At 72.7% G+C, this 18,822-nt stretch overlaps 3 protein-coding genes across 3 annotated transcripts; 2 read left to right on the forward strand and 1 right to left on the reverse strand.

The window, feature by feature from the left end:
* The first annotated feature begins 1,283 nt into the window (after nucleotides 1-1,283).
* Nucleotides 1,284-3,417, forward strand: MRPL10 (mitochondrial ribosomal protein L10). The gene is made up of 5 exons (XM_032202670.1): nucleotides 1,284-1,340; nucleotides 1,684-1,853; nucleotides 2,073-2,237; nucleotides 2,321-2,465; nucleotides 2,789-3,417. Exons 1-5 carry the CDS (start codon nucleotides 1,304-1,306, stop codon nucleotides 3,043-3,045), a joined length of 774 nt encoding a protein of 257 aa, XP_032058561.1. The 5' UTR covers nucleotides 1,284-1,303; the 3' UTR covers nucleotides 3,046-3,417.
* A 1,134-nt stretch (nucleotides 3,418-4,551) lies between these two features.
* OSBPL7 (oxysterol binding protein like 7) lies at nucleotides 4,552-10,089 on the forward strand. Its single transcript, XM_032202671.1, has 22 exons — nucleotides 4,552-4,692; nucleotides 4,792-4,914; nucleotides 5,038-5,091; nucleotides 5,211-5,324; nucleotides 5,409-5,534; nucleotides 5,611-5,731; nucleotides 5,812-5,915; nucleotides 5,988-6,080; nucleotides 6,163-6,286; nucleotides 6,376-6,500; nucleotides 6,696-6,803; nucleotides 6,882-7,013; nucleotides 7,447-7,537; nucleotides 7,620-7,897; nucleotides 7,990-8,127; nucleotides 8,209-8,272; nucleotides 8,342-8,420; nucleotides 8,503-8,647; nucleotides 9,188-9,329; nucleotides 9,493-9,619; nucleotides 9,715-9,837; nucleotides 9,953-10,089. Exons 1-22 carry the CDS (start codon nucleotides 4,600-4,602, stop codon nucleotides 10,059-10,061), a joined length of 2,613 nt encoding a protein of 870 aa, XP_032058562.1. The 5' UTR covers nucleotides 4,552-4,599; the 3' UTR covers nucleotides 10,062-10,089.
* Nucleotides 10,090-10,181: 92 nt separating this feature from the next.
* Nucleotides 10,182-18,655, reverse strand: TBX21 (T-box transcription factor 21). Its single transcript, XM_032202501.1, is given in 8 exon segments — nucleotides 10,182-10,191; nucleotides 10,882-11,015; nucleotides 11,017-11,590; nucleotides 11,687-11,748; nucleotides 12,204-12,362; nucleotides 12,452-12,573; nucleotides 12,671-12,825; nucleotides 18,150-18,655. Coding segments are annotated over 8 exon segments (1,722 nt in total).
* Between the last annotated feature and the right edge of the window lie 167 nt (nucleotides 18,656-18,822).

Consider the following 18,822-nt stretch of genomic DNA (forward strand, 5'->3'; position numbering starts at 1 on the left):
GCGTTTCCCGTTAAGTCCAGGAGCCGGAGGCTGCGGGGCAGCTCGTCTGCATGGGGCGAGGGGAGGGAGGGAGGCTGAGAAGGGGCCTGAGCCCCCCCTGCCCCACGGAGCTGCGCGTGCAGCAAGCCCCTGAGCGCCACCACCTCCCGGGGCATTCAGGCACATTCCTGAGGCCACGGCCCCGCCGTGGGAAGCAGCCTCGCGCCTCCCAGCTGGGCGAGCTGAGGGAACGGGTATTCCTCACAGCCCGACAGTGAGAACTGAGATTTTTTCCCTTCCCAGACTGTCACCGTTCCCTTTCTCACCCGTCTGCAAGCACAGCGCCTGGTGCCACACCAGAAACGCTACAGAAGTGCCAAGGGAGACGCCCCTGGGTCCCTTCCCCTTTTCCCCTTCTGCCGAAATGCACCCACGGGAGCCTCCTGGCAGCCTGGGGCAGCGTGAGCCCGACTGCCTGACCTCTGCCGGGCAGAGGTCAGAGGGGAAGCAGGCTCCTGGGCTCCCAGTGCCCCACAGGGACGTGCGCCCCAGGCACGGGGCCAGGCTGTGCCGGTGCCACCCCGCGGCCTGGGCACTGCCCGGGCAGAGCGAGGCCAGCGCCGGGTCCGGCCGTGCCGCCCACCTGCGTCCAGCGTCTGGATCAGGTTCTGGGACAGGTCCAGGACGCGCAGCTGCTGCAGGGGCCGCAGGTTCTGCACCCTGCGGATGCGGTTCCCAGCCAGGGACAGGAACCTGCGGAGCACAGGGGCGGGGGGTGGGGGGTGGGGGGGGGGGTCTCGTGCCCAGCTGCCGGGTTCCGGCCGCGCCTCGGAGCCCCCCGGTGCTCCCCCCCCCGCGGGGGCCGCGCGTACCGCAGGTTGGGGAAGCAGCACAGGTTCTCGATCTTCTCGATTCGGTTCTGGGGAAAAAAACAACACAAACACAAACAACGTGAAAAAAAAAAGAAAAAAAAAAAAAAAACAAAACCCAAAACCCAGCAACGTGAAAACAGCAACGCGCACCGGGGCCCAGCTGGGGGGGGCCCGGCCCGGTTGCCCCCGGTGCCTCACCCGCTGCAGGCCCAGGCTGTGAACCCCCTGCAGGCCGCACAGCTCAGCCCCGGGGCGGGCCCGGCCCCGCCCGGACATGGCGGGGACACCGGGGGGGACCGGGGGGGGGCACCGGAGGCACCGGGGGGCGGCGGGGCCGGGGCCAGGCAGCGGGGGGCGGGGCCGGCCGCAGCGTGCCCGTTGCTAGGAGACGGCCGGGCCGGAAGGGGCGGGGCCTCCGGCGGCCCAGCAGGCTCCGCGCGCCCGCGGCCAAGATGGCGGCGCTCAGCGGCGGGGCCCCGTGGAGGACGGGTGAGAGCCGGGACCGGGACAGGGAAACGGAAAACGGGACCGGGACACGGGCATGGGGACGCGACCGGGACCGGGACCGGGACTGGGATCGGGTCCGGGACACGGGAAACGGGACCGGGAAACGGGGTCGGGGTGAGCACCGGGGGACCAGGGACCGGGACGGGGACAAACACGGGGTGAGCGGCGGGGATGGGGACACCGGGACCGGGACCGGGCACAGGACCGGGCACTGGCACGGGCACGGGATGGGCAGGGGCAGGGGGAGGCCCGGTGTGGGAGGCCGGTCCCGGTCCCGGTCCCTCCCGGTCCGGTGCCGTCCCCGATCTCTGCCGGCCGCCCCCAGGCTGGCTGCCCGCCCTGCGGCTCGCCCGGCGCAGCTCCAAGGCGGTGACGCGGCACTGGAAGGCCGTGCACCTGCAGCGCCAGAAGCTGATGGCCCTCACCGAGTACCTCCCGCCGCGCCCCCCCGTCCCCGAGCGCTGCCTGCGGCCCCCGCAACAGCCACGGCAGGAGGTAACGGGGGGGGCACCGGGGGCACCGGGCAGCTGTGCAGCGACCGCCCCGTGTGTGGGCCCTGGGGCGGGCACAGCCCTGCCGGGGGTTGGGCCCGGGGCCGTCCCGTCTGCCCGGTGCCCCCCCCGGTGTACGGCAGCCCCTCGCTTCACCGGGTCCGGCTGCAGGGTGGGGGCAGCCCCCAGCCCCCGGCCGTCCCCATCGCCGTGCTCCCCGCAGGATAACGGGTACGCCCGGCTGTTACGGCGGCAGGTGGAGGAGGTGTTCCGGGACAGCCGCATGGTCGCGGTGTGCCAGTACAACTCCATGCCCGGGGAGGACGTGGTGCTGATGAGGCACTACCTGCGGAAACACAACATCGAGGTCAAGTTCGTCCTGAACGAGGTGGGGCTGGGGGCAGAGGCGGGGGTGAGGGGGGTGCCCCCGGTGCCGCCCCCGTGCTGCGCCCTGAGGGCTGCCTCCCGCAGATCGTCCGCCCCGTGCTGTCCCAGTCCCGCTACAGGAACCTCCTCCCGCTCTTCGTGGGGCGCAACATCCTGCTGGTGAGCCCGGAGACGAAGGCGAAGGAGATGCTGCGGGTGCTGAAGGGAGTGCCGCAGGTCAACCTGCTGGGTGAGAGCCCCCCCCTGCCCCTGTCTCTGTCCTCCAGCGCCGAGCTCGGGGCTCCTGCCCGCTGCTGGGGCTGGGGACAGGGGGTTCCTCGGTATGGGGATCCTCTGGGACAGCTTTGGGTGGCAAGGAAGGGAAGGATGCAGGGAGCTGCTGCTGTGGGGCGGAGGAGCGGGGAGCGCTGCCTGCGGCGTGGCAGCTGTCCCCCATCCCCTGGTATCCCAGTGAGAGTCCCGGGGAGGCTTCAGCACGCGGCCCTGCAGCACTCGCAGCCTCTCCCCGCAGCCCCGTGCTCGTCCCCAGCTGTGCCTCCCCCTCTCTTCCAGGCGCCTGCATCGACGACACCATCCTGAGCAGGCAGGGGGTGGAGAACTTCGCCAAGCTGCCCTCGCTGGAGGCCTCGCAGGGGCAGACGCTGGGTGCCCTGACGCTGCTGCCCTCGCAGACGTGCTCCCTGCTGCAGCACGGGGCCGCGCACCTCACGGCGCTGCTGGACCAGCACATCCACCAGCTGCGGGACGGGGCCGGCCAGGGGGGGACCCCAAAGGGGCCAGAGCCCCCCCAGAGCCCTGGGACACCCTGAGCCCAGTCCCCAGCCCCTGTTTGGCCCCGTGCGCTGGCTGAGGGTCGGCTCCTCGCTCACGGGCCAGGGCTCGGAGTTTTGCTGCGTGCTGGCAGCTGGCGGGGGGGCGGGGGCAGTGTGGGCCTGCAGCCCCCGCCTCGTCCCCAACCTCGGCTCCCCCTGCCCGCACCAGCGGCACCGGAGCTGCCCCGGCTGCGTGTGGGAGGGGGGCAGGGGGGGCGCTGGGGTGGGCAGGAGGAGGCAGAGCCGGGGCTGTGCCCCCCTGGAGGCCCCCCATGGGCCGAGATGTGCGGAGGGGAGCTCGGAGCTGGGGGAGCTGCGTCTGCGGGGCTGCTGCCATTAAACTGAGCCCGTGGGGGCTGCGATCCCTGAGCCTGGCTCCTCTCTGGGGGGGGCGGGTGGGGGGCTCCTGCCCCGTACTGAATCCTCGGGGGGGGCTGAGCCGTGCCCTGCTCCGCAGCTCTCCTGGAGCAGCTCAGCAGGGCGGGGGGCTGGGAGGGAGCCCCAAAGCCCCAGGGGGGTGCCCCTGGGGCCGGGGGGGTGCGGGGCGGGGGGGTCGCGACGGTGGCTCGGCCGTTCCCGAGCCCCCTTCCCCGGGGTGAGGATGGGGGGGGCGCAGGGTGGGCGCCCCGGGGTAGCTCCGGCTCCCGGCGCACGAAGCCTCCGGGGCCGGGGCTGAGGCCGGGGCTGCGCGGGGGGGTCCCGGGGCTCCCCGGCGCCGCCGGCTCCGGTCCTCCACGGTGCAGGGGGCAGAGCCGAGCGGCTCCGGCCCGGCGCCTCCGCCCCCTTCCGTGTTCCGCTTCCTGCAGCCGCCGGGCAGGATGCGACCGGCCCCGGCCCCGGCCCCGGCTCCGCGCCCGCCGCCCGCACAGGTGAGCCCGGGGGGACCGGGACCGGGACCGGGCCGGGGGCGGCGGGGACCCCCCGGGGCCGCTCCCTCGGGGCGCGGCGGGGACCCTCCCGGCCCCGGCCCCTCCGCTCCGGGGCGGATTCGCGGTCGCTGCCGCCCGGTGCCGCCGGGGCTCCCGCACCGGGACCGGGGTCCCCGGTAGCGCCAGGGTGGGGGGGGGCGCGGAGGGGGAGCCCCCCTCCGGGGCTCCGTGCGGGCGGGGGGGGCCCGGCACGGCCGGGGGCTGCGGGCACGGCCGGGGGGGGCTCGGCGCTGCCGGGGGCGCACGGGGCCGGCCCCGCTCCCCCCGCCCCGGGGGGCGCTGCCGGGACCGGGACCGGGGCTGGGGTCGGGGCCAGGATCGGGGCCGTTCCTCCCCCCCCCCCCCCGGTGGCAGCGCCCCGTGGGGAGGGCGCGGGGCCGGACTCTGGACCCGGCGGCGGAGGCGAGATAAGGCGGGGCCGGGGCCAACCCTGCGCCCGGGGAAACTGAGGCACGGGGGGGGCCGGGGGGCTGCGCTCTGCATCCCCCCCCCCACCGCTCCCTCACCGGGCGCCCCCTCCTCGCAGCCGGTCCCCCTGCCCGGGCCGTGAGGGCCCAGCTGGGTCCGCCAGCCCCCCGGTACGGACCGGGGGTGGGGGGCTCGGTGCGACCCCCCCCCGGCCATGGGCAGCCACGAGAAGGACCCCGCGTCGCCCCGGAGGGCCCCGTCGCGCTCCAACAGCACCGTGTCCTCCAAGCACAGCAGCGTGCAGCAGGTGGGGGGCTGCGGGCGGGGGGCTCCGTGGGGCCTCGAGGGATAAAGAGAGGCCCCGGCACCCCCGGGGGACCCCCGTGGTGACGCCCCCTCCCAGCAGGGCTCGGAGAGCTGGGAGGTGGTGGAGGAGCCGCGGGGCCGGGGCAGCCCGAGCAGGGAGCCCCCGCGGCAGGAGGGATTCCTGCTGAAGAAGAGGAAATGGCCCCTCAAGGGCTGGCACAAGGTAGGGGGGCGGCTGGGGGTGCGGGCAGAGCGTGCCCAGCCCTGGGGGGATTTCGGCCCCTGGAGGAGGGGGCTGCAGGGGTCGACCCCTGTCCCTCTGTCGATCGCCCCTCTCCGTCCCCAGAGGTACTTTGTGCTGGAAAACGGCATCCTGACCTATGCCACCACGCGCCAGGACGTGAGTATGGGCCTGGGCGGTGTGCCCGCCACCCCCCCGCGGGCACGGGGCGGGAGAGACCCCGGTTCCCCTCCCAGAAAGGGAAACTTCCCCCTGACGGCGGTCCCGGGACCCCCCAGGTCCTGAAGGGCAAGCTGCACGGCGCCATCGACGTCCGTCAGTCCGTCATGTCCGTCAACAAGAAGGCGCAGCGCGTTGACCTGGACACGGAGGACAACATTTACCACCTCAAGGTCTGCGGGTGCCCGGCGGCTGCTGGGGGGGGGCTGGGGTGTCACGTCCCCCCCCCCCCCTCCCAACCGGCCCCTGTCCCGCAGATCAAGTCCCCGGAGCTCTTTGCCAGCTGGGTGAGCAGCCTCTGCTCCCACCACCAGGGCGAGAGGCCGGACCCCCTCGCCTGCCCCAGCGGGGGTCCCGCCGGGACAACCCCCGCCGCTGCACAGGTCGGTGGCACCTTGGGGTGCTGGCGTAGGGCTGTGTCCGTGAGCAGGGCTGCTGAGGGCGTCCCTCTGTCCCCAGGGCCCGTGGACACGGATCCTGCCCTCGGGCAGCGCCCCCGCCCTGTCCGCCCTTGCCAGCTCCCGGGACAAGGTGGACGCGTGGCTGAAGGACAGCGAGGGGCTGGAGCGCTGCTCGGCCGGTGAGGGGGGCTCCGGGGGGGCACGGGGACGCGGGGCGCCCGTCCCCGTCCCTGACCCGGCTTCTCTGCGCCCTGCCCAGAGCTGTCGGCGTGCCAGGAGCAGCTGCGGGAGCTGACGGGGATGCTGCAGAGCCTGGAGTCCCTGCACCGCATCCCCTCCGCGCCCCTCATCTCCAGCGGCCAGGTGAGCGCCAGGGTTTGCGGCCGAGCCTCGCGGCCCCCTCGCCCCGCGCTCACCACCCGCCCCTGCCCCCAGCCCTCAGCCGCCGCCGAGAGGCCCAAGAAGGGCAGGAGGAGCACCAGGATCTGGTGCACGCAGAGCTTCGCCAAGGACGACTCCATCGGCAGGGTGAGGCGGGCGCGGGCGTCCTGCCCAGCCCTGGGGTCCGGCCCGGGGCCGGGGCCCCCCGCTGAGCCCGTGCCCCCCACAGGTGGGCCGCCTGCACGGCTCCGTCCCCAACCTCTCGCGCTACCTGGAGCCGGGCCAGCTGCCCTTCAGCCTCCCCCCCGAGTACAGCCAGCTGCAGCGGAGCTTCTGGCTGCTGGCCCAGAAAGGTGGGACCGGGGAGGGGGCACCAAGCGGGGTGTGGGGGTCCCAGGGGGGGTACGTTATGTGCTGCAACGCCCTGCCCCTGTCCCCGCAGTGCACGGCTCGCTCAGCAGCGTGGTGACGGCGCTGACGGCCGAGAGGGCTCGTCTGGAGGAGATGCGGCAGGCGCTGGACCGGCGGCGCTCAGCCCCACGCCCGGGCAGCGCCGGCCCCACTGGGGTGAGGGGGCGCAGGCTGAGCCAGGGGGGTGCCGGGGGGGACCCATGGGTGCCGTGACTTGGCGGGGCCTCGGCCCCACACCAGGGGTCTCTCGGTGGTGGGGTGATCCCACGACCCCCTTGCAGCTAGAGTAGGAGGAGATGGGGGGGTCCCGGCCTTGGTCCCGGCCCCTGCCCCAGCTCAGCCCCCCCGCAGGCCGCCCTGCCCAGCCTGGAGGCGCGGGACGGGCTGCGCCGCTTCCACTCCCTGTCCGTCTCCTCCGACACCACCCTGGACTCCTTCGCCTCGCTGCACCCCGACGAGGTGAGGGGGCCAGGGGCCGGGGGTGGGGGGCTCCAGGGGTCCGGGGCGGGGGCTGAGCCGCTGTCTTCCCCCCCCCAGCCCGACGCGCTGCCCGCCAAGGGCCGGGAGCAGCAGCGCTCGCAGCGCAGCATCGCCTCGCTGGCCGACTCGCACACCGAGTTCTTCGACGCCTGCGAGGTTTTCCTCTCCGCCAGCTCCTCCGAGAACGAGGTGTGTGTGGGGGGCTTCAGGCGGGCTGGGTCAGGCGGGGGGGGCTCTGCAGCCCCGCTCAGTGCCCCCCCAGCTGCTGCTGTTCTGTTGGTTCACCTCTTTGTTCTCTCTCCCCTGTCCCTCCCCATTAGCCAGCCCAGTAGCAGTCCCCCATAGCCCCCATGCCCCCCCCCGTGTCCCCTGCAGCCCCCCGCAGCCCCCTCAGCAGGGTGCTCTGGGGCTCCACAGTCCCTGAGCCCATTGGTGGGGGCCGGGTGCTGCCGGTGCCCCCCACTGCTCCTTTCCCCTCCTGTCCTGTGGTGTCCCCCCCGTCCCATCCCCGTGTTGTGCCCCAGACTCCCCAGTCCCATCCCGATCTCCCCCGGGGGTGCCACCCCCCGGCGCAGCCCCCTGCCGCCGTAGCCCACCCGACGGCCGCTGTGCCCATCCCCAGGCCTCGGACGACGAGTCCTGCATCAGCGAGGCCACCAACAGCATCTGCGAGGACCTGGCCGAGCCGGGGGGGCCCGGGCACCCCCAGACAGGTAGAGGGGCTTCCGCGGAGGGGCGACGGGTCTGGGGTGCCGCTGCGGGGGCTCCCGACCCACGTCCCCGCTGTCCCTGCAGGAGCGGACGGCCCGGGGGGGGTGGTGGAGCCGCCCCCCCTGGAGCTGCCGGGGCCGGGCCCGCAGCGCCGCAGCCGCCTGCCCGCGCCCCCCGCGCCGCCGGGGGACGTGAGCCTGTGGGGGCTGCTGCGGAGCAGCGTGGGGAAGGATCTGTCCCGCGTGGCGCTGCCCGTGCAGCTCAACGAGCCGCTCAACACGCTGCAGCGCCTCTGCGAGGAGCTCGAGTACAGCGCCCTGCTCGACCGCGCCGCCCGCGCCCGCGACCCCCGGCAGCGCCTGGTGCGGGACATTGTGGGGGGGGGCCACGGTTTGGGTACGGGGTGGGGGGGACGCATCGCCGGGGGGGCCTGACCCAGCCGTGGTCGCCGCAGGTCTTGGTGGCTGCCTTCGCTGTGTCCGCCTACGCCTCCACCTTCTACCGCGCGGGCAGCAAGCCCTTCAACCCCGTGCTGGGAGAGACCTACGAGTGCGTGCGGCCCGACCGCGGCTTCCGCTTCATCAGCGAGCAGGTAGCGGGGGCGGGGGGCTGCGGGGGGCACGGGGACGGGGATGGGGACGGGGATGGGGACTTGCAGCTCTTCCTCCCCCAGGTCTGCCACCACCCCCCCATCTCCGCCTGCCACGCTGAGTCCGACAACTTCGTCTTCTGGCAAGGTGGGTGCCGGGGAGGGGGCTGCAGGGGGGACACCGGGGGCGCGGGGTCTCACCGCCTGCCGCCCCCAGACATGAGGTGGAAGAACAAATTCTGGGGCAAATCCCTGGAGATCGTCCCCATGGGCACCGTCAACGTCCAGCTGCCCAGGTGAGCGCCCGCGCCCCCTGACCCCCGTGCTCCCCCCCCCCCCCCCGGCTGCACCCCGCGCCCCCTGACCCCGCGCTGTCAGGTCCGGGGACCACTTCGAGTGGAACAAGGTGACCACCTGCATCCACAACGTGCTGAGCGGCCCGCGCTGGATCGAGCGCTACGGGGAGGTGCTGATCCGCAACACGCGCGACGCCTCCTACCACTGCAAGCTCACCTTCTGCAAGGTGCGACCTCCATGATCCCCCAGCCCCGCCCACCCCGTGGCCACGCCCACCCCGTGGCCACGCCCATTTTGGATGCTATTTTGCATACCCATGGCCTGGCCCCGCCCCTCCAGCCGTGGCCCCGCCCCTTTAGCAACGTGCTCACCCAATCATTGCGCCATAGTTTGCCCTGTCCCCATGGCCACGCCCCTTCACTATGGCCCCACCCATCCCAATTGGCCCCACCCCTTCTAAATGGCCACACCCCATCAGCCACGCCCCCCATGGCCTCGCCCCATCCCATTGGCCCCACACCTTCCCCATGGCTCCACCCCTCCACTTTAGCCCCACCCCTTCCCTATAACCCCACCCTTTACATGACCCCACCCAACCAATGGCCACACCCTCTTCCCTGTAGCCATGCCCCTTCCCTGTAGCCCTGCCCTTTACCTGACCCCACCCAATCAATGGCCACGCCCCTTCCCTATATCCCCGCCCCTCCCCGTAGCCCCGCCCCCTCCCCGAGGCCCCGCCCCCACAGTGCGGTGCCGGTGCCCGCAGGCCCGGTACTGGGGCGCGGGGGCCAACGAGGTGCAGGGCGCGGTGCTGAGCCGCAGCGGCACCGTGGTGGAGCGCCTGGCCGGCAAGTGGCACGAGGGGCTGTACCGAGGGGCCCCCCCGGGGCACTGCGTCTGGAGAGCCAGTAAGGAGCAGGGGGGGATGTGGGGGGTGCCCTGCCCCGGGGGTACCCTACCCGGGGGGACCCTACCCGGGGAGTGCCCTACCCGGGGGTGCCCTGCCCCAGGGGTGCCCTGTCCCGGGGGGTGTCCTGCCGGGGGGGTGCTGAGCGTGTGCCCCCCCCCCAGACCCCATGCCCCACGACCACGAGAGGAACTACGGCTTCACGCAGTTCGCCCTGGAGCTGAACGAGCTGACGCCCGAGCTGCGCCGTGTGCTGCCCTCCACCGACACCCGCCTGCGCCCCGACCAGCGGTGAGCGGCACGGGGCTGGGAGGGGGGGTCCGGGTTGGGGGGTGAGGGGGGGGGGTCCGGGGCTGAGCGGGATCCTCACCGCGGGGGCCCTGCAGGTACCTGGAGGAGGGCAACGTGCCGGCGGCCGAGACGCAGAAGCGCCAAATCGAGCAGCTGCAGCGGGACCGGCGCCGGGTGATGGAGGAGAACAACATCACGCACCAGGCGCGCTTCTTCCGGTGGGCACGGGGGGGACGGGGGCACCGGGGGCACTCGGGGAACGGGGAAACCCCCTGGACGAGGCGTGGGGGGGGCCCTGAAGGCACCCCAGGCACGACCCCCCCCTGTCCTTAGGCGGCTGACGGATGCCAACGGCAAGGAGTCGTGGGTCACCAACAACACCTACTGGAAGCTGCGCCTGGACCCCGGCTTCGCCCACCTGGACAGCGCCGTGCTCTGGTAGCGGCCCCCCCGGGGCTGCTGCCCCCCCGAAGCCCCCGGATTGGGGTGCAGGGCCCCCCCCCCAACTGGCTGCGGGCAGGCAGTGCCCGGCCGCGGCCCCTCGCAGCCGCTGCGCCTGCGTTCAAGCAAAACTGTGATTCCAAATAGCGGGGGGGGGGGAGCTGGGGGGGCACAGGTGGTGCCCTCCTGCCCCCCCTGCCCGGTCCCAGGGCGGCCTCACAGCGGGCTGGGGGTCCCGAGGTGCCCGCGGGCGGGCAGCCCCCTCCAGCCCCCCCGGATGCAGAGGGGGCCCCTCTCCAATAAAGTCTGCAGAGAGCCGCGGTGTGCAGCGTGCTTCCTCCCCCCCCCCCCGGGCTCAGGCCGTGTCCCCCCCCCTCCCTCCGAGCCCAGGGTGTTTGTGTCCCCCCCCCAATGTCCCGTAGCACAGGCACCGCCCCCTCCCTGCCTCAGTTTCCCTCTCCGTGTCCCCCCCCCCAGAGGCGAGCGAGGCGGTGTCACCCGCAGCGTCCCCTTTATTGCGCCGTGTGCTGCCGCCCCCGCCCCACGCGGGGCTCAATAAATACTTCAGCATCAACCCCCCCCCCCAAAAAAAAAAAAAAAAGAACAAAAAAAAGGGCCCTGGCCACCCCCCCACCCCCCCGCCCACCCCCGTGGCCCCACCTGGGTGGCACTGGGGGCTGATTGTCTGAATGCGCCCACCCCCCCCCCAAAAAAAAAAGTCTTCCCAGCACTGGGTGTTCAATGGGGGGGGGTCAGGGATGCCCTGCGCTGGGCTCCAGCCCCTGAAGGGTTTTTGCTGCCGTGGCTCCGGGGTGCCCGACGTTTGTTGGGGTGCCTGGTGTGTTGGGGGGGGGGGTCTGCGTGCTCCCCCCCCCGGCTCAGTTCCCGTAGAAGCCGTAGTAGCCACCGTCGGCGCCCGGCTCCTTGTCGTAGAGGTCCCCGTTGCGGGCGGGGGGCGAGCTCTCGGCGCTGGAGGGGTACGGGGACACGCGGCGCCGCTTGCACCCCCCCTCGTACAGCCCCGGCTCCGTCGCCTCCCCGGGCTTGATGGGGGGGGGCTCGGGGGTCCAGCCCTCCGCCTCCTTGCCCTTCTCCTCCCGGGGCTCCCGGTACCAGCCCAGGGTCCCGGGGCTGCCCTTGGGCACGTACTGCCCGGGCCCCCAGGCCCCCGGCCCCCCAAAAGCCGCCGGCCCCTCGGGGTAGTAGGGCAGGGGGGGGTGCGTGGCGGGGGGCAGCGCGAAGGGCTTCACCCCGTAGGGCACCAACTTGCCCCCCCCGAACCCCCCCTCGTAGCCGCCGAACTCCAGCGCCCCGGCGGGCGGCTGCTGGGGGGCGAAGTACCAGCGGGGGGGGTCCTTGGGGGGCAGGGGCAGGGGGGGGCCCCGCTCCCCGTTGTAGAAGCGGCCGGGGGGCAGCGGGTACTGCTCCTGCAGGAAGGGCTGCAAGCGGGGGCCCGGCAGCAGCTGGGGGCAGCCGGGGGCGTCCGGAGGAGACGGGGTCAGGCGGTCGCCCTCCGAGGCCGCGTACATCCTGGGGGGGGGGGGACACACGGTGGGTGGGGGGTGGGGGGGGGGGGCACGCTCCTCCCAGGTGGGGGGGCGGTGGGGGGCGCAGGGGGGTACTCACGAGTCAAAGTTGTCCCGAAAGCCTTTGGCGAAGGGGTTGTGGTCGATCTTCAGCTGCGTGATCTGGGGGGGGGGGTGGAGATGTTGGGGGGGGGCAGGGGCTGCTGCCAGCCCCCCCCTCCAGCAGGGCTGTGCCCCGGCCCTTTTCCAGCCCGCAGCCCCCAGGGTGCCCACCCCAGGGCCCATGGTGAAGAGGGGGGGGCTGATGGGGACCTGGGGTGCTGGATGGTGCTGGGGGGGCACTGGGGGTGCTGGGATGCGGATGGGATATGGGGGGGGGGGGAGGGCTGCAGGGAGTGCCGGGGTGTTGGCAGAGGGAGGGGTCGGGGCAGGGTTGGCTTTGGGGTTTCCGTGATGCTGGGGGGCCGGGGGGGCACCGGGGGGGTACCGGGGGGGGTACTGGGGGCTGCTGTGATGCCGGGGAGATGCTGGGGAGTGTCGGGGGTCCCTGTGAGGCTGGGGGGCGCTGCCTGGGGAGGGAGGGGAGGGGGGTGTCGGGGGGGGGGTCTCGCACTCACGTCGGCGTTCTGGTAGGCGGTGACGGCGATGAACTGGGTCTCGGGGAAGGCGAAGGTGTGGGTGTGCGGGGAGGGGCAGGGCGCCTCGCCCTCGCCCTCCTTCACCTCCGTCACGTGCAGCCGCGGCTGGTACTTGTGCAGCGACTGCAGCACAATCATCTGCGGGCAGCGGCCGTCAGGGGGGGTGCATATCATTGGGGGGGGGGGTCCAGGTGTGTGTGTGCTGGGGGGGTCCAGGGGGGCCCTACCTGTCCCACGTTGTTGGCTGCGCCCTTGTTGTTGGTGAGCTTCAGCTTCCCGAAGGACACCTCCTGCCGCATCCAGTGCGCGCCCGTGTTGGGCGAGTCGGGGTGCAGGTAGAGGCGGTTCCCTGGGGGGGGGGAAACACATGGGGGGGGGGTTACCCTGCTCACAGCCACCCCCCGGGGAGGGGTCGGGGGGGTGGGACAGTGCCCGTGTTGCCGTACCTGGCATGTTGCCCTCGGCCTTGCCGCACTGCACCCACTTTCCGCCCTGGTAGCGCCAGTGGTGCTGATCCACCAGCACCACGTCCACGCAGACACTGTAGTGGGCCACGGGGTTGAGCCCGGAGAGGTTGAAGCTGAGGAACGGGAACATGCGCCTGGGGGGGGCACAACGGGAGCGTTACCCCCCCCACCACAGCCCCGCTGCACCCCATTCAGGGCTGGGGCACAGCGGGCGCGTTACCCCCACCCGGTGCGGGGCCGTGGGTCCCACTCTGCCCATGGGGGGGGGAAGCCATCACCAGCCCCCCCCCCCATGCCCGGGGGGTGCCATCGGCGCTGACTGACCCCGGCAGCTGGGGGCTGCTCTCCGGGGCCGATCCCCCCCCCCCGGCACCTTCCTCCCCCTCCCCGAGCACCTTCCGGTTCGGAAACCAACACCGCTGCTATTTCGGGCTGGGCGCCAGCGCCAAGGGCAGCGAGGGGACGGGACGGGACGGCCGGGGGGGTCCCTGCGGTCGGGGGCTGCATCTGTCCCCCCCCCAGCACGGCCATGCCCTGTGCACAAAGTGGGGGGACGACCCCAAACCCTCACCCCCGGGTTCAGTCCCCGCTGGCCCCAGCTGCAGGTTTGGGGTCGCAGCGGGACCTCGAGCTGGGGACGCTGCTTCAGGACCCCCCCAGCCAGAGTTTGGCTCCTCAAGGGGGGGCATATTTCTTTTTTTTTTTGGGGGGGGGGCATCTCAGCACCCGCTGGAGTTTTGGCCAGCCCCAGTCCCAGCAGCGCCGTCAGCCCGTGCCGCTGCCTGGGTGCTGGTGCCCAGCGGATGAGGGCGGGGGGCACAGATCAGGGTGTGTGTGTGTGTGGGGGGGGCTCGTCCCCTCTGCTCTGGTTTCCTCCTGGTGCCCCCATTTCCCAAAAAGCAGGGACCGGGGCTCCTCCGAACGGGCCCCAGAAGCCATGAGCTGCTGCAGGCGGCCGGGTGGGCAGCGGGTTGGGGTGGGGGCCCTGCTGCTCCCCCCCAGCAGCCGGCCCTGTCCTGGCTGCAGCCCTGGGGTTTGCTTTGCCTCCCTGCTGGGAAGGGGGGGACCCTGCCCCTGCCCCCCCAGCCCTGGGGTTCTCGCCCTGCCCTGAGGCAGAGCCCGGTGGACTTGGGACAGCACCTGCAGGGTGGGGGCTCCACGGCCCCATCCCGCTCCTCTGCATCTGCTGGGGGTGGGCAGGCAGAAATATGGGGGGGGGGCCGGGGCTGGGAAGCCCCCGAAGCTGCCGGTGGGCTCCGGGGCAGGAAGCGCTGCTTGGGCAGGGGCCGTGGGGCTGGGGCCGGCAGCGGGTGAGGAGCAGGGGAAAGAGCGGAGCACGGCAGGGGGCCGGGGACTCAACATTGCCCTTGTGAGAGAGGGAGGAAAAGAAAAAGAAAAAAAGAAAAAAAGAAAAAAAGAAAAAAAAAAAAAGAAAAAAAGAAAAAGAAAGCAGCGCGCTGCCAGGAGCCGCGCACGTGCTCAGCGCTGGGGCCGAGGCAGGCGGCAGCCCCCGGCACCGTGGCTTTGGGGGGGCTGTGGGGGGGCCGACACCCGGCCCCCGGCACACAGCGAGCCCTGGGGGGGGGGGCCCGGGCTCATCCCTGCCCGGCCTCGGCTGGGGTTTGGTCCCCAAGAAGCTGCCGCTTCGAGGCACCGGGGCTCCCCCCCCCCGATAAAATCCCGACCACATCAAAGGGCGGCAGCGAGGGCTGCACCGGCCCCGAGGCACCGGCAGCACCGGGCTGCACCGGGTCCCGGGCGGCTCCCCCGGGAAATGCCCCCCCCCCGGCACCGGGTCCCGGTGAGCACGGAGGCCGCTCAGCCCCGGTGCAGGCAGGCGCGCTGGGTGCCGCACCAAGCCCCGTGCTGCAGAGAGCAGGGAGGAAGAAACGAGCATTTTTCTGGGGTTTTGCACTTTGTTTGCTCCACCACAACCGTCTCCCCAATGCTGTGCTGATGGGGGAGCAAAGAGAGATTTTTATTTCAAATGCTGCCGTGGTGCAAACCACAGGGCTTGGCCGGGGCACTGGAGGGCGGTGGCAAGACCCGAAACCACGCAAGCCTCGCATTTATTTTTAAATCCACCGGCGTTTGAGCTCCTGGGGCTGCTTCTCAGGCAGGACTCGGCTCCCCTGGGTTTGGCCCCTGTGGTTTGGGAGGTGCCACGGGGGGGTGCGGGACCCCCACCGGCCCAGCCCCGCGCTCACCCCGAAGCCGGTGCCAGCCTCCTGCCTCTGCCCCTTTGCAGCTTTGTCCCTGGAGCTCTGCGGGGGGCTCCCGGCTGCCCCCAGGTGCCCCTGCAGGAACCCCTTGACTCGGGTGTCCCCCCCCCACCAGGGCCCGGTGCAGCTGGGGGGCCAGGGGGTGCACCCATCCAGGGGACAGGGCTGCAAGGACGCAGGGCTGCAGCTTGCACGAGAACCTGGGCACAGGGCGAGCAGGGAGCTGAGGATGAACCCTCCTGGGGAGGCGAGCGGGCGGCCCGGGGGGAGCCTTGCTCAGGCAGCCCCTGGAGCCCACACACCGGGGGGGGGGGGGGCTGCCAGCTTCCTGAGCCGCCTCGGCTCCCCATGGCAACCCGGCGCGCCCCAGACGAAGCGGCCGCAAGAACCGCGGCCGCGTGGGAGATCGGCGCAGCCCCTGCAGCACCTGCCCCAGCCCCCACCCCACGGCACGGCACGGCGCAGCATGGCGTGGCACGGTGCGGCACGGCACAGGGAGCTGGCCTCGTCCTCCCCGTGCAGCCGCCTGGGAACACCGTCCCCGTCCCCGTCCCCATCCCCATGCAGCCACCAGCGAGGGCGAAGCAGCCCAGGGTCCCCCCAGAAGGCGAGGCCAGCCCCGCAGTGCCCCGTTGTGAGGCCACCTCCTCGGTGTCCCAAAGCGGAGCCAACCCCTGCATCCGCCCAAAGCCAAACCGTCCCCAAGTGCAGATGGCAACTGGAAAGCGTCGCAGGTCCCCCCAAAAGGTACCACCGACTCATGCGTCCCCAAATATGGAGCCACCCCTGCACACCCTGAAGGCAATGCCACCCCTCGTGTCCCCGAAGCCAAAGCCGTCCCCGAGGGCACAGCCAGCCCCCGAGCCCTCCGAGGGCACAGCCAGCCCCGGCTGCAGCAAAAAACGGTGGCAGGAATTCCCCAGCCCCTTTGCCCCATGGCCCATGTGGCAGTGGTGAGTCCTTGGGGTTTTCCGCAGAAATCCTGCCCTGGCCGAGCCCCGGGCACCGCAGAGGAGGGCAGGGACCCACCGGGGAGCCCGGGGGGGGCATTTTTCCACCGGGGAGGAGAGGGCACAGGACAGCGTGGGCAGGCGGGGGACGTGGAACGGAGCTGGGGCAGGAGCGGGCAGGAAGGCGCTGGTGGGGTAAATCCCCCCGCCTGGATCCACGGCGAGCTGGGGTCACTTGGTGCGCCCCCCCCCCACCTGGCCTCAGCTCCTCTCCAAGGGGGCAGTGGCCAGGAGGGAGCCGTGGGGCTGCACAGCCCAGCGGGGGGGTCCTCACCCCAGCGGGACGCGGCCCCCGTCCTGCCCCAGCTCTACCAGTGGCACCAGCAAGGCCACTGACAGACCCCAAAGCCCCCTCCCTGAGACAGGAGCCCCCCGGGGAGGGCAGAGCGCCCCAGCCCCCGTGCACCTTTCCCTTCGTGCCCCCGCTTTGGGTTTTTTCCTGTGTTTCAGCAGCGCTGCAGCCAGGCCCTGCACAGAGATTTTTGCAAAAGCAGCTCAGGGTCTGGGGAAGCGGATGTTTTGTGGCTCTGGGTTTTGACATCTCCCCGGGGCCGGGTTTGGTGTGAGCCCCCCCAGCGCAGACCACACATCCCCCAGACCCCAGCTCCTCTGCAGAGCTCTCACAGGGCACGGAGCCAGAGAAAGAGCCCCCAAAAAGCCCTGTTTCGGGCAGGAGCTGGTGGCAGGGCCAGACCCAGCAGCGGGGCAGGGGACGGGGGCTCTGCGGGCACCGCGCCCCCAGGACCTGGATGGGGGTGGGCAGGAAACACCCCCAAGGCACTGACACCCCCGGCCCACGGGGGACACGGGGGACACGCTGCCCGTCCCCGGCGGTGACAGTTTGCTGCTGCACGGCCCCGAGCCCAGCGGGGGGGAGCCGGGGGGAGCAGGCCCGGGGAGGACGGTGGCAAACCAAGCGGCCCTAACGCGTTCAGACTTCCAACACATTAAGCAGGTCGGTGCCAGCATCGAAGTGACACCGTCTGTCTCGGCCGAGGGAAGGCGGAGGGGGAGGCAGCAGAGGGGCGCTGCCAGCGGCCCCCAGCCCCGACGCTCACCCAGGAAAAGGGGCTGAGAGCGGAGTGAGGCTGGGGGGGGGACGGCAGTGGGGGGGTGGCTGCAGCAGGGGAGCTGGGGGCTCCGCCAGCCACAGGCAGAGCTGAGCCCCGACCGCAGGGACACGCAACAGCAGCTGCTGCCGGCCCCCCCCCTGCCTGGTCCAGCACAGCCGAGCCCTGCCACGCACACCAGACCCTGCCTGCCCCCCCAACACTCGTTCTCGTGCTCCTCTCCTGATTTCAGCACAAAACTCCAGCCTGGAGCCAAAGGGCAAGCTCTGGGGGGGTGGCTCCACGGCCCCCACTGCACCCAGTGCCCGTGAGCGGGAGTGCCAGCAGGGGCAGGGGGGTTGCAGCCCCCCAGCACACTCCCCAGTCCTGCTCCAGTCCTTCCCAACTCTGGCTATGGCCCCACTACGAGCACCGCGGGCAGGAGGGGACAGCGGGTGCCCACCTGCAGTGCCCCCAGCAGCTGTTTTGGTGCCCTGAACCTCACCAAAGTGCCCCCCCCACACACACATGGGGGGCTCCCAGCCTCTGCATCCCCCCCAGAGGAGCGCAGGCACCTGGGGTCAGCAGCTCAGGTGGGGATTCCTGTGCTGCAGGGGGCTTGGGGCTGTCGCCTTCCTGTTCGTGGCCTCCCCACTTGTTGCAGCACCGAGCTCTGGATCCAGTCCCTCTACTCCCTGGGATGATCGCCCTGCGCTCCCCGGTACAACCGGTGCCTGCGTCCCTGTACCCAGCCCGGTCACGGGAGGTCCTGAGCCCCCGTTCCTCCCTCACGGACACGGGGACACCCCCACGGGACCCCAAAGACGTCCCACAGAGCCTGTGCCGGCAGTGGGCTCTGTCCCCTTTCTCTTTGCAACCAGCCTCCGCTCCCCTAAAAAGTCACACCGGGGTGGGGGGCTGCTTTGCTCCCCATATTTTTTTTCCTCTGCACACACAGAAAGACCCCCCCCAGAGGCTCGGGGACCCCCCCTCACTCTCACAGCCCCGACACATCCGCCCCAGCCTCCTGGGGAGGGCAGGGGAGGCAGCGCAGCCTCAGCCCCCGCCGGCCCCGTCCCGTCCCGGTGCCACCGCCCCGGCAGCCCCATTCATCCCCGGCCCCCCGCAGTCCCGGAGCCCCCCGGAACCCCCCGGAACCCCCCGGCCCGGCGCTCACCTGCCCTGCTTGGTGATGATCATCTCGGTCTGGTGCTTGTGGAACTTGGCCCACAGCGGGAAGTTGTTGAGCATCACCTGCACCTTGCCGGCCGCCCGGTACCCGGGCAGGGCGCAGAGCGGCCCGGCGCGGGGGCACAGCGGGGGGGCTCCCCCGGGGCCGTAGGCTCCCTCCGCGCCCCCGTACAGCTCCGCGCCCCCGTAGCCCTCGCCCGCCGCCGCCGCGGCGTATCCGCTCCCCGCGCCCGGGGCGGCGGCGGGCGGCGGCGCCCGGTAGGGAGGGCACGGCCCGAGGAAGCGGCCGCCGCCGCCGCCGTAGCCGCCGGGCACGGGGGGCGCAGCGTAGGGCAGCGGCGGGACGGGCGGCTCCGTGGCCCCGGGCTCGCCGTAGTAAGCGGCGGCGGCGGCGTCCCGGGCGCCCGGCGGCTCCTTGGCGAAGCTGGCGGCGCCGCTGAGCATGGGGAGGGCGGCGCGGGGGGCTCCGGCGGCCGGCTCCAGCGCGCCCATGGACGGGCGGCGGGGACCCCGAGCCCGGCCCCGCCGCCCCCGCCGCCCCCGGCGCCCCCGAGCCTCAGCGGCTCCCCCCGCGCTGCGCGCCCGCCGCTCGCTCCATGCCCCGGGGAAAGCCGCGGGGGCCGAGGAAGGAAAAGCCCCGGACTCGCGGAAAGCCCCCG

The sequence above is a fragment of the Aythya fuligula genome, chromosome 24 (assembly GCF_009819795.1).
Source record: "Aythya fuligula isolate bAytFul2 chromosome 24, bAytFul2.pri, whole genome shotgun sequence".
Lineage (NCBI taxonomy): Eukaryota > Metazoa > Chordata > Aves > Anseriformes > Anatidae > Aythya > Aythya fuligula.

Bases quoted from the DNA above. Each gene is read 5' to 3' on its own strand.
- OSBPL7 (XM_032202671.1), top strand. From the start codon at position 4,600: ATGGGCAGCCACGAGAAGGACCCCGCGTCGCCCCGGAGGGCCCCGTCG. The intron at 5,732-5,811 runs GTGAGGGGGGCT...CGCCCTGCCCAG, and splicing joins GCTGGAGCGCTGCTCGGCCG to AGCTGTCGGCGTGCCAGGAG. The intron at 7,538-7,619 runs GTAGAGGGGCTT...CTGTCCCTGCAG, and splicing joins GCCCGGGCACCCCCAGACAG to GAGCGGACGGCCCGGGGGGG.
- MRPL10 (XM_032202670.1), top strand. From the start codon at position 1,304: ATGGCGGCGCTCAGCGGCGGGGCCCCGTGGAGGACGG. The intron at 1,854-2,072 runs GTAACGGGGGGG...TGCTCCCCGCAG, and splicing joins CGCAACAGCCACGGCAGGAG to GATAACGGGTACGCCCGGCT. The intron at 2,466-2,788 runs GTGAGAGCCCCC...CCTCTCTTCCAG, and splicing joins GCCGCAGGTCAACCTGCTGG to GCGCCTGCATCGACGACACC.